This window comes from Sparus aurata, chromosome 5 (assembly GCF_900880675.1).
Source record: "Sparus aurata chromosome 5, fSpaAur1.1, whole genome shotgun sequence".
Taxonomy (NCBI): Eukaryota; Metazoa; Chordata; class Actinopteri; order Spariformes; family Sparidae; genus Sparus; species Sparus aurata.
The window spans coordinates 34,597,837-34,625,566 of record NC_044191.1 but is presented as its reverse complement, the minus strand read 5'-3'; the positions used below and the strand labels follow the sequence as shown (position 1 = coordinate 34,625,566).

General features: G+C 42.3%; 2 protein-coding genes across 4 annotated transcripts; one reads left to right on the top strand and one right to left on the bottom strand.

The window, feature by feature from the left end:
- The first annotated feature begins 573 nt into the window (after nucleotides 1-573).
- tbx16 (T-box transcription factor 16) lies at nucleotides 574-5,074 on the top strand. The gene is made up of 9 exons (XM_030416641.1): nucleotides 574-1,127; nucleotides 1,216-1,375; nucleotides 2,213-2,315; nucleotides 2,737-2,901; nucleotides 3,010-3,156; nucleotides 3,246-3,316; nucleotides 3,814-3,902; nucleotides 4,056-4,269; nucleotides 4,392-5,074. Exons 1-9 carry the CDS (start codon nucleotides 1,112-1,114, stop codon nucleotides 4,831-4,833), a joined length of 1,407 nt encoding a protein of 468 aa, XP_030272501.1. The 5' UTR covers nucleotides 574-1,111; the 3' UTR covers nucleotides 4,834-5,074.
- A 5,934-nt stretch (nucleotides 5,075-11,008) lies between these two features.
- On the bottom strand, nucleotides 11,009-18,453 carry klhl22 (kelch-like family member 22). 3 transcript variants are annotated; one of them, XM_030417944.1, is made up of 8 exons: nucleotides 18,128-18,453; nucleotides 17,639-17,910; nucleotides 16,486-16,651; nucleotides 16,075-16,398; nucleotides 15,254-15,663; nucleotides 13,705-13,897; nucleotides 13,346-13,579; nucleotides 11,009-13,187 (listed from the first exon to the last, which is right to left on the bottom strand). In XM_030417944.1, the coding sequence occupies exons 2-8, from the start codon at nucleotides 17,884-17,886 to the stop codon at nucleotides 12,846-12,848; spliced, it is 1,917 nt and encodes a 638-aa protein (XP_030273804.1). In that variant the 5' UTR covers nucleotides 17,887-17,910; nucleotides 18,128-18,453; the 3' UTR covers nucleotides 11,009-12,845. The 3 variants fall into 3 exon arrangements, with proteins under 3 accessions (XP_030273804.1, XP_030273806.1, XP_030273805.1); XM_030417946.1 differs by having other exon boundaries at nucleotides 16,087-16,398; XM_030417945.1 differs by lacking the exon at nucleotides 18,128-18,453 and having other exon boundaries at nucleotides 17,639-18,121.
- Between the last annotated feature and the right edge of the window lie 9,277 nt (nucleotides 18,454-27,730).

Sequence of the window (27,730 nt, the reverse complement as noted above, 5' to 3'; positions counted from 1 at the left end):
CTGAATTATCGAAGACGGTAGAACGATTCTGATCCAGACTTCAGATCCTGTCTGCAGTCTGAAGAGTTATAAACTGTATATGAGAGTAAATCACTCAGTAATGATCTGATATCTGAGATAAACTCATTATAAAGAGGATTTATGAGTTCAGCCTGTGCTGCTGCAGAAACAACAGAATCATTCAGAACCGCTCAGCACCAGCTGACGTGTCCTACCAAAATAAAAGAACTCATTTTGCAAAAATGTTTTAGATGATTGGATTCTAATTACTGATGTTTGTTTGTGTACGTCATGTTTAACTAGTCTGTGTAGTTAATCTGCAGGTAGTTGTTGATTGTAATGTTAAACTATAGATTAAGAGAGTAAATTCACAGTTTATTTGATTTTTTTTATAACTTAATCTGCAAAGTAACTAGTAACTAAAGTTATCAAGTAAATGTAGTGGAGTAAAAATACAAAATTTGTCTCAAGTGGAAGTCTGAAGGAGCAGAAAATGGAAATATGAAACCTTTCACTGTATTTTTATCAGGTTACACACACACACACACACACACACACACACACACACACACACTAAGGGGAGTGTGTGTGTGTGTGTGTGTGTGTGTGTGTGTGTGTGTGTGTGTGTGTGTGTGTGTGTGTGTGTGATGTTTGCTGGGGTCGTGGAGCCGCTGCAGCGTGGAAGTGCGTCCATATTTGTTTTAAAGTCTCTTAGCAGTTAATAAAGCTGCGTTTCCTCCGTCCTCTTCCTGTGGGGACGGTATCAAGGCTCTGTTAAGTCTCTTTGATTTCCAGCCCCGTCCAATCACAGCGGGTCCCTGACTCATCATTGTGCCACTTCAAAGCCTGGGAATGGCTCTCCTGACCCCACCTACTCCACCGCTCCCCTTAAAAGTCCCGCTCACCTCCGTCTGCAGGACTCCAGACCTCTGAATGATCCACCACAGGCCGGCTGATTGACCCTCTGACTCCCTGAGCTGCTGGATTTCTTCTTTTTATCCCTCCTGAGGCGGGAGAACAAGCCGGAGGAACTACTGAGGATATCTCTCACTCGTGGATTGTTATTGGGCCCTCGGTGTTTGAACAAGCTTTGTGCTGCAGAACCTGAAGCATGCAGTCCATCAGAGGTGAGTGTCCCGGCGGGTTTTTAGCCTCCACACTTTCCTCCCTCCTGCCGTCTGACTTCAGCTGTGATGACTCTCTTTCTCCTTCCAGACTTGAAGCCAAACTTCAGCGGCCCTCCTCCGTCCTCCATGGCTGCCGGCCCGGACCCTGCGTATCTCCAGGGCAACATCAGGATGACTCTGGAGGACCCCGACCTGTGGAAGACCTTCCACGGAATAGGAACAGAGATGATCATCACCAAGCCGGGCAGGTGAGACGACCGACTGTTTCATCTAAAACAGCTGATTCGTGTGATTCTGAAGTTTCCTCTCACTTTGAGTGTTCAAACTAAACAACTGGATGTGTGATTTATTACAGAAAGCAATTTGAAATGCATCACTTTTATGTTTAAAACTCAAATGATGCATCTTAAAAGATAAGAAACAAAAAATGTGCTCAGAGATTTCTTAAATTCGTCTCTGTATCTCCATGAAATGTTAGATGATTGTCACTTCATTATATAAAGTGTAAAAAGATATTTTTAACTGAGAAATTATTTGAATATACTTGGTGAGATTTTGTAGGTTTGTAAAACACATTTAAGTTTATAAATGTAACGTGAAATAAGTGAATACACACAGAAGGTTTACTGTGTACGTCTGCATAGATTTAGATGTTTTTCTCAACTTGTGAGGAAAACTTTACATTCGCTGCAACAGAGGAAACTGAAATAAAGCAAAAAGAACAAAAACTGAATGTGAGGAAAAAATAACTTAATACTTTGATTTCAAATTTAACTTGACGAGAAATCTTAAAATATGTTGTTTTTCCATCTGGAAACGAGCAGCTCTGATCGAGTCAAAGACCTGAAATAATAAAAAATAAAAAGTCCATTTCACTCTTTACTGTGCTGCAACATTAGTGCTTTTCATGTAAGAATACAAAGATAGAAACAAGTAATTAACTTATAAAACAAGATGATTTATCCCACGTTTCAGTTCATGTCTTGTAAGAAGAGAACTTTTTGATTTCCGTGCAGTTGAAACTTTCTGTATTCTGAGTCTGTTTGCTGACCTGTCCTCTCCTCGTGTTCCTCCCTGTGCTGCAGGAGGATGTTTCCACACTGCAAAGTGAACCTCTCCGGTCTTATTCCATGTGCCAAGTACATCTTACTGGTGGACATGGTCCCCGAGGACGGATTCAGGTACAAGGTGAGACGGCAGGATTTGTTTTTATGAATTTCATGGAACAGAAATACTTTTATTGTCGAGCTTCTGAGCAGAGCGGTTCATTAAAAAGAGCTCCAGGTCTTCAGAGTTTAGGACGTAAAATCTGCATTTATAATTTATCTTATCATAAATAAAGTGTTGGCTCTTCTTGGTGTGTTCGGTCCTCACCGTGTCTCCAGACAGACCCCCCCCCCCCCCCCCTGTTTATCACCCCACCACCACCTCCCGACATGCTACATCAAAGGCTGCTATCTCTTCCTGTTTTTCTATCCCCTGCTGGGAGCCCACTGTACTGCCCCCTGTCTCTGTGGGTGGTGCAGGCCAGCAGTCACTCCACTCTCACTGTGGGAATCTGTAAATCTCTGACTGACTGACTGACTGTCTGTCTTTCTCCTTCCTACAGTGGAATAAAGAGAGATGGGAGGTGGCTGGTAAAGCGGAGCCCCAGCCGCCCTGCAGGACGTACCTCCACCCCGACTCTCCGGCCCCGGGGAGCCACTGGATGAAGCAGTCGGTCTCCTTCCTCAAGCTCAAGCTCACCAACAACACGCTCGACCAGCACGGACATGTAAGTAGAGAAGAAGAACAATCCCTGATGCACGAATACAGAGCACTTCCAGAAGTGTGTGTTTTGTAAAAGCAGCTTCTGATTGAATCTCTCTCCTCCTGTCTGCAGATCATTCTGCACTCCATGCATCGCTACCACCCGCGCTTCCACATCGTCCAGGCGGACGACATGTTCAGCGTCCGCTGGAGTGTTTTCCAGACCTTCACCTTCCCTGAGACTTCCTTCACGGCCGTCACAGCCTACCAGAACACCAAGGTGGGTTTCCATCTGCTCACACGGCTGCTAGGACACCAAATCTAAACACGTTACTGAGAGTTTAACTGATTTCACTTCTCTGCCTGCAGATCACAAAGCTGAAGATCGATCACAACCCGTTCGCAAAAGGTTTCCGAGATGAAGGCACGAATAAAAAGAGGTAGGTGTCACATGCAGGTTCTTAGTTTGCTTTATTTGGAAACTGTGAGTGCAAGCATCCAGATTTCCTTCAGTGATGAAAACACTTAAAGGGAAAGTTCACCCAACAAATGAAAATGCTGATGGAAAGTTATACGTCCGCAAAACATCTGAAGAAAGTGGAGAAAAAACACAGACGTGCTCCAGAGTGTTCAAAGTCTCCAGAAGCCGTGAAATCCTAAAATAATTAGAAAAGATTTCTGCTCAAAAAAGGATGAAAATAACATCTTTGCTACTTAAATTGTAAAGCAGAACTGTTTTTACTGTGAAGCTCCAGAACTGTTTTGCGGACCGATACACATCTGACTTTTTCAGGACATTAGAACGAATGTGGTGAAGAAAGCGTTGGGTTGTTTGTCACGAGAGGCCGCCATGTTTGATTAACTGTTCTGTTTTACTCTGGAGAAATAGGAAACTAAATTAAAAATGTTTAATAATGACTCTGATGTTCCTCTGCAGACGTGCGAACAAGAACCCGGCCTGTCTGGAGAAACGAGCCAGGATGTCGGACATGTTGAGCCGAGACTCTGAGGAGGACAGTCCAGCAGGTAGCTTTCACAGAAAGAAATACAAATCATATTCTTAGTGGTCATGATAAAAGTTAAACAGAGTCGAGCAGAGACGCTGCAGGGAGTTTTTTCAGCTTCTCTTCCTTCTGTTTTTACTTCACGTCACTGATCTGATGGTTCGTGTCCTCTCAGACTTCTGCAGGTCGTCGTATGAAGGTTACGACGGAGAGGAAGCAGAACCGCCCAAGAGGAAAGAAGGCGACTCCGTCAAAGAGGAGCGTTACTCCCCGTGGGCCGCCGACCGGGATCACAGAGTGAGGACCGAGTCTCCCGCTGGTGCCGACCCGAGAGACCTGTACAACACAGAGCAGCTGGTTCCTGCTGCAGCGTCGTACCAGCCGTACAGGTGAGAGATGATGCAGAACCCAAAGATCCTTCTACACTCTGAGTGTGTGTTTATAAAATGTTCTGCTGCAGATGAATAAGATGAGAACGTTAAACTGAACTCTTCCTCTCGTCACTCTTCAGGGCCCACGAGTACGGGAAGTCTCCCTCTCCGTCCTCCAGCATCGGCAGCACCAACAGCGGATCCGGACGCAGCAGCTTCGAGTCCAGAGTCCCCGACGTCGCCACCGTTCCCGACCACGACTCTTCCAAGCAGCGCACGCACGAGGTGGGCCCGTCCTCCTGCGGCCCGCAGCACCTCCCGGGCCCTCAGGACTACACCGGGGTCCTCAACATGACCATGGCCCCCGCCGGCAAACCGGGAGTGATCGGCCACCACATCTACAGCCCGTACAGCGCCGAGCAGCCGCTGGGTCAGTGGAGCGGGCCCGGTCCGGCCCAGTACCCCCCGCCTCCTCACCACCTGACCGCCGACTACACCGCACAAGCTGTTCACCACGGCTATCACCATGGCAACGTGGCCGAGTGGAGCCAGTACCCGCTGTTCTCGTACTCCTGCTGGTGAACGCGACGGACTGAGACTTTAACTCCGCCGCAGCTGACAGGATGCATGACCGCCGAGGAGCCGCCGCTTCATCGTCCAATCGTCTATTTATTTTGTATTTCATCTCATCAAGTGAAAATATTATTTTTGTATAAAGAGAGAAAGAATAAAGAGTTCCTGGAAGAATAAGAATGTTAAATAAAAGTGTGCAATGTCTGTGAACTGTGACGTGATCTGAAAATAAAAAGAAAAGCAACATGTTCGTTTGTTTTTATTGGGTCGTTCTGCGTCAACTCACCTCAGAATCCACTTCTCTGGAGTTCATGTCACGGAGAACATACAGGAACCAAACATTAGGTTCTGATCTTTTTAAATCTCTGAGTTAAATTCCAGCATTTGTTGTGTGTCGTCTGAACCACAAATCACTCATTTGTCTCTGAACTGGGTTGAACTGTGTTCTGAACAGCAAACATTAAAAAATTAACAGGAAATCATTCTTCTTAACCACAAAGAATCTCAGTCAAATGTTCACATCGTCAGCAAAGTTCTGGTTCTGTGTGGTGTCAGTAGTTGCTCCGTCATAATAAACTGAGTGTCACAGATCTCGTTTAATATCTTCAGAGCTGAAAAACACTTTTCTGATTATTTTGACTTCAGATTTTCCAACAAGGATTATTTTAGTCCCCCTGGAACTTTTGTATGAAAGTGATATTAAGTGTGTATAAGAAGTCCAAAGATGTTAAATTACTCAGTTTTTAATTTGACTTTTTCTTACTTTTCACTGGCTGTAATCTGGTTCAATGGTTTAATTTCATCAGTAGATATTTGAGCTGTAGTGACATCAAGGTTTCCTGTTGAGCCAGTTTTAATCGGGCTCTGGAAATGTGCAGGTTTCATGTTGTAAAGGTTCAGTTTGTTGCACTGGATGTGATCCTGTTTGGTGTCAGCGAGCGGAACAAGCTACTGCTAACGTGAGTTGTTCAAAAACCTTCTTTTTAGTAAACTCTGTGTACACAAACAATGTTCTCAATGCTCGTGTTCATGTGTAGAGACCCTGGTGATACTACCAGCAAAGTTTCATGTTGTGTCGAGACTTCTTACTGTTTTAAAAGTAGAGATTTTGATGCTATCGTAAAAGTGCCCGTAGCACTAACATTGAAAATAAGTTTGACCCGAAACGAAAATACGGTAAATCTTAAAAGTGCCTCTTTTGTCGTAATTATGCTTTTACATGAAGGTTTGACTCGGGTACATTCACAAAAAAAGCCTCGGTTGCATTTTGGAGAGCTTCACTTTAAAATAATTCTAAGTATTTGGAGTGCAGCATGAAATTAATCTAATTTCAGCATCTTGGATAATCTCTCCACATTCAGAGCGGTTTAACTTAACATCAAATATCAAGAGACAACCTGAACTTCCAGGACAGGAAGACTCGAGCTGAAACTCTGAACAAAGGGAGGAAGACTCTGATGAGGGTCAGGTGTTTGCACCTCGAGGGGGCGTGTCCTCCTCAGCAGGTGTGTGTGAGCCGCAGGTGAAGTCAGGTGGTTTCTTGGACTTTTGACAGAATCACAATTAATCATCTGGCAGAACAAGAACTTGAGCATGAAAAGTGAAATTATAAATATGTATTTACTGTTTACTATCAGTCGGTAACAAAGGAAACGTACAATATTTGTAAGTTCTGGCTCACATTTATTCTGTAATATTGTGTTTTAGGACCTTGATTAGTTTGACAAATTAATTATTAAGCAGTATTTCTTTAAAAGAGCTCTAAAGCTTCAGACTGGCTCAGCATTGAGGCTCTTCTGTCACTTAAAACGCTCAGTGATAAAATACAAAACGACTGCAGTATGAACATGAATCAGCTCTGGATTTCAGACATCACATCACATTTCCTCGGCTGTTGATGCAGATATGATTCACGGATCAATAAACCAGTGATTTCTTTAACCTGGCAGACGACAGCGTGGAGGAGAAGCTTTTTATTTTGGGTTCATGCTACTTTTAAGGAAGCTGTGTTATAAAAGATGTATGATGATAATTTATCTTGTATCCTGAGCAAAGTTTAGGAAAATCACTCGCTGAGACTTGGAAGAAAAATGGTTAAATTATATGTATATATTCAAATCAGTCAAAGGTCTTTACTGCAGGGTGAATCACACTTTCTTCTGTGTTGTTTTTTTCTGTTAAACATCCTCAAATGTTTTAGTGCGCTGATGTTGACCGCTTGTTTAATATTAATGCGTATAAATGTTCTAACTTTGTTTCCTGATCTTGTGAAATGTCCTGATATTTGTTCTGTTTCTGCGTCTGTTTGTAGTTTAAATGTTTTCACTCTGGTTCCTGGTCTGTTCACATTATAACTAGGGGTGGGCAAAAATATCGATACGGCAATATATCGCGACACTTTGCCGCCCAATACAATATCGATTCTTCAACTCCAAATATCGATATATCGCCGAAGAGCGACTCTGCTGTGCGGCGGGTGTATTTCTGTGGTAGAGAGAGCGGCTGAGGTCTTTGCAAAATGGATGGCAAGTTAACAACGCCTCCGCAATTTAAAGTTGACGTTTGGAAGCACTTTGGCTTCAGAGTTAAGAAGAGATAGCAAGAACAACGAGCTGGACAAAGAGAATATTACTGCCCGGAAATTTCATGGGAATTAATAAAATGGAGAGGCTGTTTTGAATGAAATAGTTTTGACTCAATTTGTCCTCTGATCAATATCATCTGATGTACATATACAGGAACTTGTGTTTTCATCTTTATTTATATCGCAATATCGCGATACTGTGATACGTATCGTATCGTGAGGTTCTTGCCAATACTCACCCCTAATTATAACTGTACTTCTTAAAACTTTTTTAATGTGACATTTTGGTGAAATGTGCACAGAAGCTAAACCTGTGCAGACTTTTTGAATACATATGAAAATGAAGGCCTGCTGAGGAGTCTGTGTGGTCTGTAGTGGTGATGCTGCTGTCTCTGTTGTGTCTTCTCTACTCTCTCATTTCTCTGCGCTTCATGTCCTGCAGACATCAGTTTAACATCAGCCTCTCTGCAGCGTCCTGCTCTGATCGGCAGCTCGTCCTCTGCTGCTGTTTGTTTGGATTTGCTCTTTGTGGGTCTAATGAGCGGCACTCTGCTGCCTCGACGGCCCAGCATGCATTAAAGACGCTGCGTTACTGAGACTGCAGCTCACCTGCTGAGGTTCATAAAGCACGTGCACGACCCTCGTTCTCCAGCTCAATGAGCCTTAAGAAGCACGACAACGAGGGCCGTTGGCTCCTTTTCATGACTGAAAAACACAGGCTGCACCCGTCGCCTCCACCCATGGGGGTGGAAATGAGCTGCTAATGACTGTTGTAAAGTCCAGGAGGAGGAGGAAGGGGAGGACGGGGAGGAGGGGGAGGACGGGGGAGCTTCTCTGGCTCTGCTGTGGATTTAATTCAGTGTGATTCATTATCTCAGAGGCTTCTTGAACCTCAGAGTTCTTCAGCTGGATGTTGCTCACAGTTCATTCACTCCCTTTAATGAGGAGAGAGGGTGAGAAGGTCAAACACGGAGATATCAGGAGATCTTCGCTCCCAGGAGACAGTTTGGCTCAAATGAAACCCAGAAAACATAAAAAATAATTGTCATAAAAAATAGGAAAATAAAATCTTGGTGAGAGTTTTAGCTGCCAAACATCGATGAGGATGAAACATAATAAAACATACGAGTGATTTATCAGCTCATCCTGCAGAATAAACTCAGATATCTGTCGCTGCACAACAGATCAAAATAAACATGAGAAGCTGCAGGAAAATCTGGAGGTTAACTTGTGATTTAAAGATGCAGAAACGATGAGAACAACGTCAGCTGATGTGCAGAACTCTGAGTCTCTGGAGCTGAGAAAAATATATAATCTGGTCGGATTATCAGACTAAACTGGTTTGTGAAACGTTGATACTCGTGATGTTTTTATCGACATAATATCGGATGAAACAAACAGTCAGAGGGAGACATCAAAAAATACAATTACAGTTTATTTATGATGACTGAGCGGATCTGTTTTATGAGGTTTTCTGATTCTGAAGTCAATTATAATCAATGTGGGATCTCAGGATCGTGGAGCCATTTTATGTTTTTGTTTTGTGCATTTGAATAAAAACCTCCCAGCTACATTTTGGGTGAACTGTCCCTTTAAAATGTGTAGTGGTTTGAAGACAAAGCTGCTGGATGTCTGGTGTTCTGAGTCCAGATCTCATCCACAGGTGATTCCTTTGTTCTATATTGACTTTCCTCAGCGAACACAGCGGCTCAGTCAGGACCTCCTCCTCTCCAGCACAGCAGGGGGGAGACAAAAAAAAAATGAAAGTGAGCACTTAGTAAAACTCCCCTGACACACTCATCCACAGCTCCCCTGGGTTTAATCTGCATAGCTCTGCATCAATGGCTGGTTTGGGCCTTTTTTAATTGCTCAGATAACGGCGGCGTTAAGAGCAGCAGTTCGACCCGCACTCAGAAGCCTTTAAGTGGGCGACATACGTCTGAAGGGTCCCCCGGGTGGTTCTGCAGCCGCAGAATGAAGAAGAGAAAAGAGGAGAGAGCGACATAAAGCAGCAGATTGTTGATCCTGGACGTCCAGAGCTGGTGTCAGCGGCACAGCGGTGTGAAACTGAGAGGAGGTGGGAGGTGGAGGGGGAACAGATGTAGATGAAACAGCCTGGAAGAGGAAAGCAGCAGTCAGGCCTTCATAAAGCTGATGGGAGTGAAGGGACAAATGGAGAGGAACTGCAGGAGACTGAAGTTCAAACATGCTCAAGGTCTAAAGAGTGGAACTTTCCTGCGATGCACCAAAAACTGAAGCAGATTCCTTCCATGTGAATAAAACAATAAACCTGATTCTGAGATGTTTCCAACACTTTTATAAAACTGTGTTCAAAAACGCATCAACAACTTCTGAACCTGAAGTTCAGCCACAGGAAGGACGTCAGGAGCTCCGAGGGTCCAGAGTCACAGACTGAAAACGTTCTGAGCTCAATGAGATTTTAAAATGTTTGCAGGAAACATGAGATCAATCATCTTATTTGAAAAGTGATTCACTAGTTTCTGTCTTTGAATTCTTAAATCTGATCATGAATGAGTCTCGTGTACGGAAGCCCGGAGGGACAAGTGAGGAAATCTTTTCTAAATCTGATCAAAATAAATATTTTCCCTCCTGTGTTAAATGTTCCTGCTTGATTGGACACAAGATGCCCCTTGTGGTCAAAATGAATATTACAAAAACAAACACAAATTATTTTTTTTCTCCTGCTAAAACTTTCTTTAGCATGTTTATTTTATTTAACCTGTTTCCACAGATTGTTAAAAATTCTCCCAATTATTTTATTTTACTTTGGAGAATTTTTTATTTTTTTTTTCAATTTGAAAATGTGTAAAATAAAATAATTGGCAGATTTTCAAGCTGTGAAAACAATTACTTTATTTTACTTGTTTTGGGCACTTGAAAAAAAAATTTTCCCAATTATTTCATTTAAAAATTTTTCAGATATAAAAAAAATCTCCTGATAATTTTATTGACCTGTTTTCAAACATTCAAAAATAAATTCAAAAAATCTCCCAATTATTATATTTGATCTGTTTTGACGGATGAAAAAAAAAATCTCTTGATAATTTTATTTTACCCGTTTTCAAAGATTAAAGAATAAATAAAAAGAATCTCCCAATAATTTTATTTTAAGTTTACACAGCTTGAAAATAAAATCAATATCCCATTTATTAATAATTATTAACATTTTAATAATTATTAAATATGCATTTTCAGATAAAAATCCCAATTATTTTATTTGATCTGTTTTGACAGATGGAAAAAAAAGATCTTGACAATTTTATGTTATCTGTTTTCAAAGATTAAAAAAATTAAATCTCCAGATTATTTTATTTTACATGTTTTCACAGGCTGAAAAAAAGAAGAAGACTTAATTTGTCCTTCAGGGCTTCCGTAGTATGAAATGTGGACGTTCATACAGAAGAGCTTAAATCATTTTGAAAGAAAAAAAACAAGAGATGGATGAAAGAAAGCAGATAAAATATCTGCGTTAATTACGGCCTCAAACATTTAAATGTTAAACCCAAAATTCACAGATAAATACAGCAGCGTGACCTCGGCGTCCTCAGTGTGACTAACAAACAGACATGACAGAAGAAATATATTACTATATTTATTAAATTTCAAAACTTATCTCATGAACTGGAGACTAAATTTGCATATCTTATGGTAACAGTGTGTTCGACTACAGTGCAAGACACAAATCTCATTATATGAAACAGAAAAGCACATTTCACACACAAACGCCCGACTTCAACGAGAGAGAAACTAAAAAGGACACACAGAAGAGTGGGTGTCGTTAAACGTCTTAAACTTCTACTGAGCAGCGGAACAATGAACCCAGGCGACAAGCAGAAGCAGGAAGAAAGGCTCAGAAATCCTCCGTCACTACTCTCATTATTCTCTTTGGATCAAGCCGTGGAATAATTTATATAATAACAAAGATCGACGAGGCAGAACACAAAGAACCAGAACGACGGTTTGAGTTTCATCACATGACTATCAGGACTTCAGACATGAGCTCATGTCTACAACCTGCAGAACCAGCGCCTCATCATGTAGCCACACAAACACACACTGTGACATCAGAGGCACAATAACTAAGGCTCATCTCCACCTGAAACATAACAACACAATCCACAGCAAATAAAAGCTCAGGATGGTTTCACAAAAACAAGGCACGACCTTCAAACCGAACGAGAACATGACTCCTGACAGCTAAACTATAAGTAAAAAGTCAACGATGTGCGTTAATTCTCAGAAAGTGAACAATTTAGCCGAGAACTCTCCACATTACTGTGTTATTGCATAGCCAGGACTCGTCACCTTTCTGTTGTGGGAGCAGCTACAGTGACAGGAAATAATGAGGGAGCAGCGGAAACAGTAGCGTTAGCATGTGAGCAGGCAGGGATTCATGGAAGAAGAGAGATTATCTACAGCGCTGTTCAGACCCGGTGTTATCATCCAATCCTGGGGTGGATCACACAAAAAATAGAAAGAACTTAATTCAGAATATTTGCCGAATTTACAAGAAAACCCGAATAATTAAGAATTTGTTACAGACAGCGATTAACAAAGTCGATAAAATTCCTACAAACTCAACAACTCACTAAATTGGGCAATTTTTTAAGGGAGTCTGGTGACTTTTTCCAGAGGGATCACAGAGGTACCAGTATATAATTTGACATGTTTACCGTCAATAAAATCTTTTTCTTTTATAAATTGGAACCGTTTGGAACATTAAACTTCTGATCACAAGTAGACAGCTCTGAGTCTGTCAGCTCTGACATGATGAAATTAATTAATAATAATTACAGAATTTACAAAATATTAAGGATTTGTCAGAGACAGTGATTCAGAAAGTTTATAAAGTTCCTCCTCATGCAACAACTCACAAAACTGAGCGTTTTTCTAAGGGAGAAGTTTCCTATATTGGTTAATGTTTCCTGTATTTGCTTCAGAAAACATGTCAAAAGTTACAGATTGTGTGTTCACAAACATCTGCAGGTGAAGAGAGAGCAGACATGTCATTTACATCATAGTGACCCACATGTGTCTTCTTCTTCTTCTTCTTCTTCTTCTTCTTCTTCAGCGGTCCCTCAGTGTGCACCACCTCTGGTTGTGGTCTAAGTGATCGGATCTTAAATGCGTCTCCAGTGTGCGGGGACATTCACACCTGCACCTGCAGAGCCGTCCACCTGTGGTTCACCACTCAGGACGGATTGTTAACACCAGGTCCGATCAGATCTTAAGAAGATATTTTCAAAGTAAATAGTTCCCAAATGACACTTTGGTTCAGAGGCACTCAAAGTGGTCGACGTGCAGAAAGAACGCGATGCTTTCATGATAAAACAAAAGGTACCAAATCTCAACATGCTGCGTATGAAAAGTGCTCGACAGTCTCCGGTGCTCAGACATTCAGCTCGGCGAGGCTGCGTCAGTCCTCGCTAGAGTCGTCCGAGTTGTCCATGTCCATCTCTTCCCACGATGCCTTGGTGCGCTGCTCCCAGCTCCGGGCCTCGGCCATCACGGGGAGGGGCATGAGGACGACGCAGGCTGCCAGGCCGGAGACGCGCTCCTTGAAGTCCGTGCCGCTCTCCCACTCGTCTGTGTCGCTGTTGTACACGTGGACGTATTTCATCCGGTTGCCTTTGTCGTGAGATCGTCCTCCCAGCACGAAGATGCGACTGTCCAGCACGGCTATGCCTGGTTCCCCGTGTCCAGCGGGGAGGGGGGTCACTAAAGACCACGAGTTGACTTCAGGGTCGAAACACCCCACCTGAAAAAATAAAAAAAGGGATATGAATGACTCTGTTTCATAAAAGGTGCTGCATGCTGTACAAAGAAATTATACTGTAATTATTCCTTTTGATGTGCTTTGTTCTGAAGCACGTAGAACCTGACACACATGAACTACTGACAACTTGTGACGTGTACCTTCAGGACATCGCTCCGATAACTGCCCTTATCGTTGCTTCCACCAATCACGTAAACGCGCCCGTTAACGGCCGCCATGCCGTGCCACGCCCGCTCCACCGGCCCGTCAGCACACGCTGTCCAACTATTGGCCGCTGGGTCGAAGCAGTAGGTCTCTCTGAGGTACGCACCCCCTCTGCGCCCAGAGGTGATGTACATCTTCTCGTCCAGCACCGCCCCTGCGTGAGCGTACACCTGGAGGGAAGGTTAAAGGACAGTCAAGGAAAGGTGAACACCTGACGTATGAGAGGAAAACCCTGTGAGGCTGTAGCACCATCATGTGGGTGGACGCAGTATTACAAGCCGTCGTCCCGTCTCACCTCTCTCTTCAGGGGTGAGACAAACTCCCAGGTGTTGGTCTGAGGGTCGTAGCGCTCCACTGAGTCCAGCTCGTTGCTGTAGTCCCGCCCTCCGACGGCGTAAATATGGCCGCCCAGCACACACACACAGTGGTCAGCGTGCCGCTTCTGCAGAGACTGTATGGAGCACCAGCTGTTGTGCCGCGGATCGTATCTGGAGAGAAAGAATCAAAACACTTCAGTCATTTTGTTTTACACAAAAATTAATCTGCCATCATTTTGATAAGTGATTCTTCACATTAAAGATTATTTTAAGTTGAGTGTGATGATGTGCAACACGTTTAGGGAATACAGAATCTGAAGTTTAGACATTATTTCTTTCTTATTCATGAATAGTTTTAACTTCCGCTGGCTGCAACATGACTTTCAGAGGTTTTATTTCATACCTACTGAGCCTGTTTTTCTCACTGGGATCAGGAGATTTTCACAGCTTGTTTTCTTGCACACTAGATGATCTCATCCTGCTCTGTGTGTCCAGATCCTCAAACCATCAATGCACATATTTACAGAAGCCCTGAGGAGCCATTGAGGACCTTTGTTTTCCTGGTGATCCATTTTTGAAGTCTAAATAGTTTTTTCCATCTCTGAAAACATGTGACATTTTTTTCTAGGATATATTTTATCAAAACTCTTCTGGAAGAACCTTCGGATGCTTCTAGTCCTGTTTAGAACAGGAGGTAGTGACGCGTGTCGACCTCATGTGGTCAGAATGAGTATTACACAAACAAACATTTTTCTTTCCACTCAGTTCCACACATGAAAAAAACATTTGTCGTGGGGGAAAAATCATTTGGATCCATACACAGGTAAAAAACACTTGTAGAGATTATACTGTCACTGGGGACACTTGCCCTTCACTGTTTCCTTACGTATCATTTTGGAATTTGAAACATATCACTGAACATAAAAATGTCTGAATTCTGGGTGAGGTGTCATGGAACACTCCTCGTCAGGCTGCATGTCACACATTTAAACAGCTTCCAGCTTGTCAAACGAGGATCTTTCTGCTCGTCTCTGTCTGACATCAGCGTAAACTGAATTCCTTCAGGTTTGAACTGTTGGTCAGACAAAGCAAACAATCTGAGAACATGTGAACATGTGAAACTGAAAGTCACATGGTCTTATATGTCAGTTAATATTAGCTTATTGCAAATACGTCTGTATCAGCAAACAAAAGAAAGAAAAGATACCACAGACATGTTGGAAGTTGCCACAGTTTGTCCACCAGAGATTGTTTAAAACTGTTTTCTGGTTTCTCTTTTCGTCTGTGACAGTAAACTGAATATCTTTGTGGACTGTGGACTTTGTCTGAGGACGTCATGTGGGACTTTTTGAAACGCTAATCAACATTTTTGTTTTACGTTACAGCTGTAATGAACATTTGACAACAATAATCAACAGATTAGTTTTAAAGAAAATAAGTTGCTGTCTCAAGTTGAACACAGCTTGAATACAGTTTAAAATTCATGTCTGCACTCTGTTACGCAGAACAAATGGGATGTGATCTCACCTCCAGCAGCGACTCTCGGCACGAAACCCATTGCTGTTCATGTCTCCTCCGATAAGATAAACAAAGTTGTTGAGCACGGCGATGCCCTGGTTGGACATTCGAGGGGCGTGAGATGCAGTCAGAGTCCTCCACTCCCCCCAGCTCGGGTGGAATACGTGAAACAACTGCTCGCTGTCTGCGAGGGAGTTGGCGCTGAACATCCCTCCAAAACCCAGAATACAGTCGAAGGTGGAGCGAGGCTGGGTGAGAGGAGTCTGCTGGACGGGCTGCCACAGCTCCTGCTCGTGGTACCGCAGGGCGGCGGACACAGAGTCCTTCAGCGGACACTGGTCCAGTCTGCCGTGCAGCCTCTGCAACACCTGTTTCTCCATCAGACAGAAACGGACGGCGTCGAGCATCTTGAGATTGTCCTAAAATGGTTAAAGATTAGTTGAGTGCAATTCAGGCGGGTAAAGCTTCAACAAAGTGTGAGTACAACTGAGCAGGGAGCTAATGATCAAGAGGCTGTTCACACCTGGTACTGACATACGTCTCCAGTGACATTATTACTGTTACTGGATCTGACTTTCACGGAGCAAAACTCTCAAAATTATCTGATTTGTCAAGACTGAAAGGAAGTCGTGTCCTTCTTCTTCTTCTTCTTCTTCTTCTTCTTCTTCTTCTTCTTCCCAGGAAACATGTACATACACACTGCTAACAGGTGTGATCAATCACTCAGGACAGATGTTAACACCAGGTCTGAACAAGACTCAATGACTCCCTACTTGCTCGGTATTTAGTGTGTATGTGATGAAGCAGGAGAGATGAAAATGCAGACACACCTTAGGACTGACCTGCAAGTACACCTGGTCAGTCTCCACCTGCTCTGGACTGAAGTGGTAGTGAAGAGCCGCCTCGTACACCTCGTTCTCGCTGTTCACCTGCAGCTCGTTGCTGCTCAGCGCTCTGAACACTTCCTCCTCGGGGAGCTGTCGGTACACATCGGTTCGAGACAGAGTCTGGATGTTCCTGAGGATGTAGGAGTGGACCCTGGCGTTGAGCTGCTGCAGTCCGTAGACGTCGGCGAGATGATGCACCTCTAAGATGTTGCTCTCGTCCAGCCAGGAGAAAAGGAATTCACAGCAGAAGCCCATGACAATCTCAAGCTTTAAGACACAAAGGGACACGAATGAGCTGAAAGAAAACAGAACAATGAACAACGTGACGCAGCGAAACAACAACAAGGAGCTTACCTGTACTAGCGTGGCGGCTGTCAGGACTTCCTGCACACACTCCAGATCTAACTCAATCTCCGACGTGTAGATGTAGTCGAGGATCTTTTTCATGGCCATGTAAGTGACGCCATGAATAGGGATTTCCTGTTGTTGCGTCTCCCGAAGGCCTCCAGCAAACATTCCCCTGGTGGAGTGACACAGCGTTAAATGGATCTCGAGGGATATCATGTCTCAATCCCTTAAGAGCATCTCCAGAGAGGAGCGAGGAGAGGTGAGGAAAAAACAAACCACGTCAGGCCTCTACAACTGTTCCTTTGTATTCATACGTTGTACTAGTTATTTATAAACGTCACACACAAGATGCCACTTTTATGAATTACAAAAGTTGTCGTGAACACGGCTCTGCTCATCTGACAGATTGTAGAAAGCAGCAGTAGGCTGGAACAAAACAATCTCCAGACAAGTAAACACAAGCTGCATAGTAAAGCTAAAACAGGCACACCACAGCTGATCATAAGACAGATACTGATAAGCTGCAGGGGCCACACACATTTGTTTACACTGGAATCTGCACCGAGTCTTGGCTGTGTCTTGTGACATATTGTATTCAGAGACAAGACGCCCTCACTGGCAGGACTGAATGTGCTATTGTGTAAGTAGGAAACACAACCGGTTCTGCAAAAAACAAGAATTCAAGCCATCTGGTCGCGGTCGATGATATCCAAGATACTCCTGCCTGCGCAGTGCGCTCGCTCCTTCTACATACAGGATGGGTTTGTACCACGACTCAAAACGAGTTAGGGATATTTGGGAAACAGGTGCATATTAGCGTGTGCAGGGATTAATCCATTCATTCAAGCTTTGAGCCATGAGTCTGCAAACAAAACACAAATAAAACATGGATATGTAACAAATGTGCTGCATGATTTTTGGGGACCAAGAATAATCACAAAATACAAATTCGGATATGTCACACAATAAATAATCAAGTGAAACAGAAACACACCTTGATACTCCTGAACTTATTTTGAGAATGACAGTGATTCATGCACGACCGGAAAACAAGTTGCACAGGTTGGATAATTATGATGCTGTGACAAAAATAAAATGAATTAAAGAAAAATGGAGAAACCGGAAGTAAAGCATCCTGCACACCTGGTGTGAGTTTTACCTGAAGTAATCACAGGAGGCTGCCAGCAGTATCCGGTGGGCCTGGATGGGTCGACCCTCCACCAGCAGCACCACATCATACAGGATGCCACTCTGTCTCAGAGCCAGCAGTCCGTCCAGCAGGCTGCGGAAATGGGCTGAGCTTGTGTAGGTCTGACGGCCCGGGCGGCCCGAGGATCCAGCACGTCCCCCCACTGGACTCACCTCCCTATCCTCAGCCATGGCAGGACACTGACGTTCAGGCTTCATCACTTCGATCTGTTCTATATCATTCTGAGTGTTCACATATTTGTTATTAATGTCAACAACAATGGAAGAAGACGAGCAGAGACAGACAGGAAGTGAAGGAATGGGCTGGGCAGCTAGCTTGGAAGCTAAAGAAGGAGGTTATGGTTTCTTGAAATGTCACAGCACAGTCAGTGTGAGTTATACACATCATAGCTTCATCTACACAGCTTATAGACACAAGTGAAAGTTTATAGTTACATACATTCGTCGAACCGTCGACCCGCTGCTAGCTGCCACCTCGCTGCAAACCCGCCAGCTAATGTTTAGTGAGTTAAACGGTAAATAACAACAACCTAGCTAGCGAGCTAGCTTACAGCTTGTTCGCCTGCTGGCTCATGAAACGCACTAATAAAAACAGAAAGCAAGATATTTATAAAGTGAAACAAAACGACAGAGCGAAAGTATCGTCTGTGTTCGTCAAACATAAAGTGTCGGACAGTCTGCTGACCGCCGGTGTAACGAGACGTTCAGTCGGCTGGGGATTTTTTGACAGATCAAAACAAGACTGTTTACTTTCTGATGTGGGGCGGTGAGCTCAAACGCTATTGGTCGCTGCTGTCGCATTGTCCCGCCCAGTGTCTAAGAATGAGCCAATCAGAGACGTTTGTCCCAATGCCGACAAATAAAAGTGTTTTTCTTTCAAAATAAAAGTATGTTTATATTATGCAGGATTTGCCTTTAATTTTTTTTTTTTTAATCAACATTTTATTTATATTGATAAAATAAATCTTGAGTGAATCAAATGTTTGGATGTTGTGACTCTGTCAGTTGAACACAAGAGGGTGCTGTTTCCTGTTTATAACGCCCTGCTGTGCGACCTGTTCATGATTGTTTTCCCCTTTTTACAGGTAAAAAAGAGAAAACAATGTAATGTCAATACATTTGAAATATATCATTTAAAATAAGTGACTCACCCCCTTCAAGTCAAGATGCACTTTTAGCTGCAATCACAACACTGAGTCTGTGTGGAAGGTCTCAATCAGGCTTGCACATCTGGACCTCTGTTGAACTAGGTCAGTCACTTTAAAGTCAATGAATACTAATGCAGTCACTTATTATATGCATTATATTTTCTATGCAACTGAACACCTCCATTCCACCGCATTTCAGGTCTAAATCATGTAAGTGTTCTGGTGTCATTGCTTTGTTGATTTTGTTTTCTGGTTATCACACAAACTGTTTGGCCATCTGAAACAGCTACATTAAAACTCATTTCAAACTCAGACTTTTAATATTTACAATATTAATGAGGTAATAATACAAACTTGTCCCCATAAGTGAAGAAACAAGCTGTTCAGCGGGAAATAAAGTCCCCAGAACACTGAAAGGTGGCAGGGTCCGCCACATATAAGCAAAGTAAAACAGTATAAATTGTGTTTTCCGTCAATCAGTCGTGAAAACAGAGAGAGTTTGATCATTAAGTTTGTTTAGATAAAGAAACACAAGTCAGTCAGTGAAGATATTTCTCCTCTAATTAAAACTTCCTCCTCAAAACTACATAATGCTCCTTTAACCAGAGGGGTTTTACTTGTAAAAGGAGCACAACGTGACATTTTCTGTCTCGCCTTTTATCAAAAGTTTATTTAAAGTAGAAATACACAAGATATCTTTGTGTTTAAATGACACTTTTACGTAACACAAGAACCTCAGATAAAAACATGATGATAAGAGGAAGGTCTTTGATGTGCCACGACTAAAATGATTTTCCATCATTTTTTTCGCCTCCATCCATTGGTCTCCATCTGATCAAACGCTTTCCAGATTGATTTTTACGCTGTGTGATAACTGCATGAGCTGCCACACAGATTTCCTCAGGCAGCCAGTCATCATGCTCATTCTATTTTTCTATTTCTATTTTTTTTTTTTTTCTTCATAAAAACTGAGGCTTCTTTATTGCTCAGGTTTTACAGCCTCGTTCATCTTCTGCCGAGGGTTCAATTTGCATAGATCATTTCCTGACGCGAAGAGTAGAGATTTTTCCACTCGGGAGAGAAAAAAAATAACCCTGTTGGAATAATCCATCACTTGATTTATTTTCCAGTCTCACATATGTTGCAGCAGGGGTGCACAGGGGAGAGCACTCCCCTGGCTTTTTGTCTTGGGTGCAGAAATGCCCTTTTCAAATAGCAATAACTTTTTCCCCTGACACCCTGGCTGTATCTGTCATGTGGCTGAGGAAATGCCCTTCGATAGTTCCTGACAGTAATGAAGCCTATTTCAGCTCCCTGAACAGCAAACATGCACAGCGCTGATAGAGAACATGCATGATGTGAGTCTGACACCCTTTCTGAGATATCACACCTTTGATTAATTGGTCTGCAGGAAATTAAGCTGCAGCTATTTTCGATAAACAAGTAATCGGTTAGATCATTTTCGAGTGAAAATCTGTCTCATCCCTCATACTGAATATATTTAGGTCTTTTGGAGGGTTGGTTTGACAAACACAATCAATTTAATGACATCACCTGAGGCTTCAGGAAATTGTTTTGGACTTTCCCCACTATTTTCTGCCACTTTATAGAGGGTGTAAAGGAGAAAAAGTCATAAAGCAAATGAACCCAATGACGATGAACCTCCTGTGGGCTTAGTTTTTGCATGTATCTGCTTAAAATCGGTCTGAAATATAACAACCACAAAGGCATGAGTCTTTCTCGTGCAGCAGAAATCTACAGCTGCTAATGATGATGTCATCAAGTAGAGAATAACACATGTGCACTGAAATGAAGCGTTTTAAGATCATCTTGATTTCTAGGTGAAATTATCAAAACACTTTCTGCTCAGCTCATTAAAATGAGAATATCCTAAAAACTGAAAGATAGACAGCTCAAATAACTCACAGTGTAAAGCAATAATTCAGATATTTGTATTTTTTTTAAACAATGACACCATTTCCAATTGATTATTGTCGTTATTGACTTACATAACTGCATGAAATACAAGAAATGGCATCACAATAAATAAAATACAAATAAAGGCACAGGTGAACCATTTCTGTGGCAGAGTTCAAAGGCTCAATCAATAATGAAAGCAATCGTTGTAACCCTCATCACAATCTTTATTTGTCATGTATCACTGTACTGACAGAGAAACGAGGGTCCAGTGTCACAGCCCGGAGAAATGCACCACTCATTAGTCTCCGACGGTGAAGGTTATGTCACCGTTTGTTCCATCTCAGGTTGCTAATGGCAACCATTTTTCATATTTCTTTACAAGAAAAATTAATCCTGATGACAGAGTTTTACTTCGAAGTTTTAAAATTGTACTGCTGTATACAATAGATTTCACAGTATGGAGGGCTGAAACTGTCCAAATCGAAAATTGATCAAAATAAATTATTGTGATTGGCTTCGGCAGCCGACGCAGACATGTACAAAAAACCCCCCAAAAACCACAGAAATACATTTTAATGGCACTCAGTAGAGTGCATACCTCCGCCAGGGCCCAACAGTCCCATTTAATTCAATCAAGTCTATTTCAATTTCAAATAAAACATATTTAAAACCGCTAGATCTTAATATTTATTTAGATTCACATCATATTGTACTCACTAGCAATTACAAGCCACCTAAACACATCTGATTTTTCATCAGTTTACCTGCATTATTACCTGAGAGACTGACAGAAATGTTGCCCTATCTTGCGATATTAAATAAAGTGAGAAAAAGTTTTCTGGATCCGCTCCGTTATCAAGATCCATGCCAAAAGTTAACAGGCTTCATTCTCGGCTGAGACTCATCCTCCATCCGAGTTTCATGAAAATCAGTCAAGTAGTTCTTTGTGTAATCCTGCTGACAAATAACTGGACGCGGTTTAAAAATAACCTCCTTTGTTGAGGTGGTAAGTTTGTGGATTAAAGGGGAGAAAACGCAGCAGGAAAAGAATTTGAAATACATTTTAATAAAATTAATAAATTATGAAAAATACAATTAAATAGTTGAGTAAATTAATGGTAAAAAAATCAACTTCTGTCACCTTTTAAAAATTAACAAACGATCATCTTTGATATATGTTGTGACATATTCATCAATTTTTTTGGCCCATGTATTTATTTCTTAATTCATTGTAGAATTGGCCGCTTCAGGCCTCCATATAGAACCCTCTAAGAGGTGAATATCAAGTGCTGGGCTGAGCTGGCAGCTCGTCATCACACACAGATGCAGATGTCACCTGTTCAGCATTAATTTAAAATAATTTTCACACCTTACTTGCTAATTAGGGCAACATAATCACAGGTACACAGTCAGTAATGCAAATTAGAAGATTGTGCGAGCGCTCTTGTTGTGATGCCAGTCACTGTCAAAGACTAAAAGCATTGTTTCTGTGTTTACTGGACCCTCCTGGAGGTCACAGAGTTGCCTGGTTGTGCTATTATTGAGAGAGAGGCATTGCGGTGCATTAGCAGCCAACCGTCCTCTCTCATCAGGAAAAGGCTGAGCAGCAGGCGAGCCGCGGGCTGGACGAAGATCTGACAAAGAAATGAAAACAAAGTGGGCTGCTTTTACAGAATTAACTGTCAATTTATACTACAATCAGACTACGAGAAGAAATGTTGGCTGCAGCCGTGACTAAGACATGGAAGAGGCTGACCTTGAGCTGTTGTACAAATCAGTTAACCTTCATTCAGACAATAACTGAAGGAGATCATTTCATGGTGCCATTGCTGATTATGATGAGGGAGGACTGGTGAATAAGCGAGGAGGGGGGCTGTTTGCTTTGGACACAATAGGCACTAACGAGGGAAGGTGCCGTGCAGCAGGTTGGCTGGAACAAACAAAAGCAGCAGCCATCGCCACTGGCAGAGCAGCCGACAACGGGACTGATTAGTTTGGGACAGCAGAGATCCACCGGTGCCATTTATTCTGCCTGCACCACATCTAAGATGGTTTCCATGCCAACTACCTGCCATCTTTCCTGTGACACTGGAGATTTGACAATGTGTGGCAAAAATTGAATAAATCTCGTCAGTGGAGCGCTGAGATCTTATTTACAGCCTTTAATACAATATGTTACATAAGAGGAGCGAGATTCAACAACCCTGATCAATTTAATCGTCATTATGCAGTACAAGATTATAATTACATTTCTGTTGTAATTTTCTATGGACCAGAGTCCCGATCACACAGGAGCAGCACAAAAACAACATGGTGCCATCAGAAGCTATTAGTGAGAACCACCAGCAAACTTTCAACTGCACACTTTCTACAATCATGTGTGCAATGGTGAGAATTCAGTCACTGTTTGTGTCTTGTTTATATTCTTTATACTGTTCTTACAATTAAAGTTTTTACTGTGCTTTCCCCATTATGGGATAAAAATGAAATAAGTCAAAAGTATCTTTTCTGTGTGATTGTTTTGCCATATTTTGTGTCCCAAGAACTTCTTTTTCCCCCCCTTCATTATGGAAAAGAGACATTTTTTAAATACTAATATTGAATTAAAGCTGAATATTTTGATATCAGGGCAGCTTAATGCAGACTATTAATACATAATAGTCAGAAACATCAACTACCTCATGGTGGAGTGTTGCTGGTGTGATTTGAAGAGGTATTGAGTTTCTTCTGTTAAATAAAAAGTAAACAAACAATTCATGTCCAAGTGTTGATGATGAGTTCAGGAGTGAAGCTGCTGTACAATCTGCTGGTACAGCGGCAGATACTTCTGTATCTGTTGTCAGATGGCAGCAGGGTGAACAGACTGTGGTTGGGTGGGTGTTGTCTTTTAGTATATTTGTCAACACTACCAGTGATGTTCTGGGTGGTTTTAATCAGCTGCTGTAGAGCCGTCCTGTACTGGGCCGTGATGGGTGCCAGTTTGTGATGTTTCCAGTTAGGATACTTTCTATTGCTCCTCTGGAAAAGTTGACGAGAAGTAAAGTTTTTTCTGTGCTTTATTTAGCCGGGTGGAGATGTGTGAGGACCACGACAGCTCCTCTGTGACGTGTATTCACAGGAACCTGAAACTGTTTACTTGCTCGACCTTGGAGTGTGCCACGTCAAGATTAAAAAATTGGACAGTTTGTGAAGTATACGGGAGAGGTGTGAAATGAACTGTGTCTCCTGTATTATACACACCACCCTGCTCTGTGATCCATAAGCTGAATGGATGGTTGTAAAGTGACGAGGTGCGGCTCTGGCAGGTGCAATTTTGCTGAGGCTGCTCCGAGATTGTGAGGCGAGTAATCAATTTTCCTCCAGACCAAAAATCCTGTAACAACAACTTCCAGCGCCGCTGTTTGATGAAGCCTGCCAACTGACTCTGCTCTCACAGCGGGGGGTCGTTTACTCTGCTGCAGGATTTGGACGGATCTTCCTCAGTTTATTTTGATGGGATCATGAGTCATTTTGTCAGAAATTACAATGGCACAACAATGGGAAGAAATGCAGTTTTATTCTGCAGCCAGTCAGATCAGACTTATTAAAATTACATGGGAAAATACTGACATTTATTGTTCGACAGTGATGGCAAATCCCAAGTCAGCTGGAGGAGTGTCTCTTTCTTTCTCGGGTTTGAGGTCAGAGTCGTTGCTTTTGGCTCGATGGAGACTTAAAGAAAACAAACCCCACGATGCTGAAATATTTAAGCATCCCAACAGTGTGAGCTGCTCCTCAGGATGCAAGGATCGTCACTTGGTGGTTATATAAAGATGGAAACGTGGAGTAAAGTCAGCCTGTGGTGGTGCTGGGAGGGAAACACTGAAGAACCCTTCCCGAACTCCATAAAACAAAAACAGAGCAACAAAAATACATCTGTGGGGAGTCACAGCTCTTGCAATACCTCAGTAATAATGAAACAAATGCCTCGTCAGGGGATCATGAAACTGTGCGACTTCATTTTTCCACCTTTTAAAGTTTGCCCAATGAAACAAAACGAAAAACAAATGACAGGCGTATGACATAATAATAATAAACTTTATTTTAAAGAGCTTTGACAAACAAGAAGGAAACAGGAAACTCAGGAAGACAATATTACAGAACAAACACGAGGAAGCTAAGTTGACAGAAAATGTAAAAACAAAAAAAGTCAATATGAGTCTTTACAAGTAAAATGAATAACTACAGTGAGAACAAATTAAAAGATTAGGCAAACGGGATAAAAATAACAAATAAAAGCGGTCAAGGACGGTAAGAGAAAAAGACATCACCAGGGAGGAATTACAATAAAGGGGTTCAGTGAAGATAACAGAAACCTGAGCACGGCCCGGTTCTGATGCAGAATACTAAAAACTTCCCTTAATCAGAAAGAACAAGACAGCAGAGAAATGTCAACAGAGCAGAGTCTCTGGCTGACAATCTGTTCGGATGAGGTCCATGTCGGTGAGTCAAGTACAGAATCACAATCACCCGGGTGTCATTCCCCACCTCTCTTAAGCCTTCACCAACAGGCGCCATCACACCCTGATTGGCTGCGAGGGGAATAATCCGAGCTGCTCTCGATCATTAATTAGGAGCCAGTCTCCACACCCAGCACACACAAGGTGATCTGAGTCTACTCCAATCAATCCAGCAGGGTTTAGACGTTCAGCAATAAAGATAGTGATAGTGCACTGCAATACTGGGTCTCATGTAGACCACATTTCACCCACCAGTGACTTTGAAAAGTAAAAACTGATCAATACCATCTCTCTTCCAACCTACAAATAAACAAATCATTAACATGCTGACACAAAACTGTGCTTTGAGACACTTTGTGAGGTATATTTCATCACTGTTCCAGCTCCTGTCTCTTTAAGGCCCCGCTTCCCACTCCGCTCTGATTGGTCAGCTCACAAACGCCTAAGCCACATAAACAACAGAGCAGCGGTGCTAAATAAATTCTTACGTGCGAAACTAGCAGCTGGGTGTTAAATATACAAGTGCGTGGCATGGTGATGGAGGATGATGTCACCTGACTCTGCAGTAGACACGGGATTCTGACGTGTTTCCCGACGCGCTACGTGATGACACGTTATCAACATCTGGTGGTTGCAAGTAAATAAAGATACTTTAGTATGTGCACAAACTGGTGATCAACGTCACATCGTCACTGGCCTCCATGCTGCCAAGAATATAAAACGGTGAGGGAAAGGACAAAAATTAAAAGTCTCCTTTAAAGACTGTACAAAGACAACAACTTGTACAGAAAGGCCGAGGTTGGATCAGGGCATCTTTTTCTTGCATCATCCACTCGCGGAGGGAAGCTGCATCTCCTGGGGAACGTATTCGACAAGACAGCAAGCAGAGACTTGATAGCAGATATCTCAGCTGTGCACTGACAGCTGCTCTCAGAGGAGAGCTTTGCTCTGCGTCATGTACAGTTTGCACACAATGCTCATGGAATATCAGGAAAAAGCTTTAAGTGTCTCGTTTTTTTTTTTCAAATGACTAATTTACGTGACCAGTATGCTTCTTCTGTAATTCAGGAGACATGGCCATGTACAGTAACCCTGGTAACGGCCATCTTCCCAACACTTGCGATGAAGCCAAATGAGACTGATGGTGGATCAAATTTTAATTGGGATAAATCTAAACAGTGGCCAAGAACCCGAGTGGGCGGTTGGTCATATCTGCCATGTGTCAGTGGATATGGGCTCATATTGAACGAGGCTTCAGTGGATCAATAGCAGCTTGCCTCCCTCCCTCTATCACGTTACGCCGCATCTGAATTCAGTTTTCTGCCTCTCGCTGTTGGGATGAGGGCTATTTTGGGGTGTGACATCCACCGTCTTATTCGCTGTGACAATGTTGGTGTAAACTCTGAATCATACGCCGACACAAAAGCGAGGTGGTAAGAAGGCACTGTCTGCGCCGCACACAGATGTGACTGTAGCTCGGCCGAATACTTCTGTGGATTTAAAAAAGCAGAACGGACATGCAGAACATTTATATGAATTAAGGGAGGACGGTCAGCAGGTCTAATGCACACTGGATTGATTCTACCTTTCGGTCTGCTAATGCAATTGTGTTTTAATAAACCCCAATCTCAATTTCTCTTTTTCTTCTTTCTGTCTTTATTGCTTTTTTCTCCTTAGCCCTCCTTCAAATCAGTTTATTCGACTTAACTTAATGTAATTCTTGAGGCGGCACGTACAAAAATTGAAATCTGGTTATTTTTAGCTTTGCTTCGTTCCAGGCTGTGGCAGACTTTAGGGTCCAAGGGTTTACATTTTGCTTGTGGAAAACACATTTGTAACGAATGGGGAGACAATTGGAAGGGTTATACAATAAGATAAGATAAAATGTATTGATCCTGCGCAAGGAAATTCACTTGTTACAGCAGCTTGAGAGACAAAAAGCTGAGGAAAAAGTGACAAATAAAAAGCTAAAACAATATTAACACAAACAAAAGTATAAATATAAAAGCTAAAGATGTATAAATATAAAGAAATAGCTTTGGGAAGTGTGATTATTTACTTTGTTCCCGAGAAGATTTAGACCGCTCTCATGTGAATGATTGTGAAAACTTGCTGCTGGTTAGCTTAGCATAGCATAAAGACTGGAAACATGAGGAAAAAAAATCCATCTGTTATCACATTAATCTCACGGACACATGACATCTCTTTGATTTGGTCAATACAACAACAAACACTTTTGTTACGGTTCGTCTTCATGCCAGATAGATTTTCAACGAGTTAATTTGCACCTCGTGTTTTTTGTGCAAGTTTCACTGCAGGATCATTTTGTGTTAATAAGCAAGAGTACTTTTCTGAACATAACCTAACTCAACAAAGGGTGTGTGTCTGTGATAAAAGGTAACATTCGTCTGTCGGTAATCAGCTCTGAATCAGAGCAGAATCTGACGCGACTCCGAGTGTTTATTCCTCCAGACG

Bases quoted from the DNA above. Each gene is read 5' to 3' on its own strand.
- klhl22 (XM_030417944.1), bottom strand. From the start codon at position 17,886: ATGAAGCCTGAACGTCAGTGTCCTGCCATGGCTGAGGATAGGGAGGTG. The intron at 16,652-17,638 runs GTAAAACTCACA...TCACTCCACCAG, and splicing joins GCCTCCTGTGATTACTTCAG to GGGAATGTTTGCTGGAGGCC. The intron at 15,664-16,074 runs GTGTGTCTGCAT...TAACCATTTTAG, and splicing joins ACTTGCAGGTCAGTCCTAAG to GACAATCTCAAGATGCTCGA.
- tbx16 (XM_030416641.1), top strand. The intron at 2,316-2,736 runs GTGAGACGGCAG...TCCTTCCTACAG, and splicing joins AGGACGGATTCAGGTACAAG to TGGAATAAAGAGAGATGGGA. The intron at 4,270-4,391 runs GTGAGAGATGAT...GTCACTCTTCAG, and splicing joins GCGTCGTACCAGCCGTACAG to GGCCCACGAGTACGGGAAGT.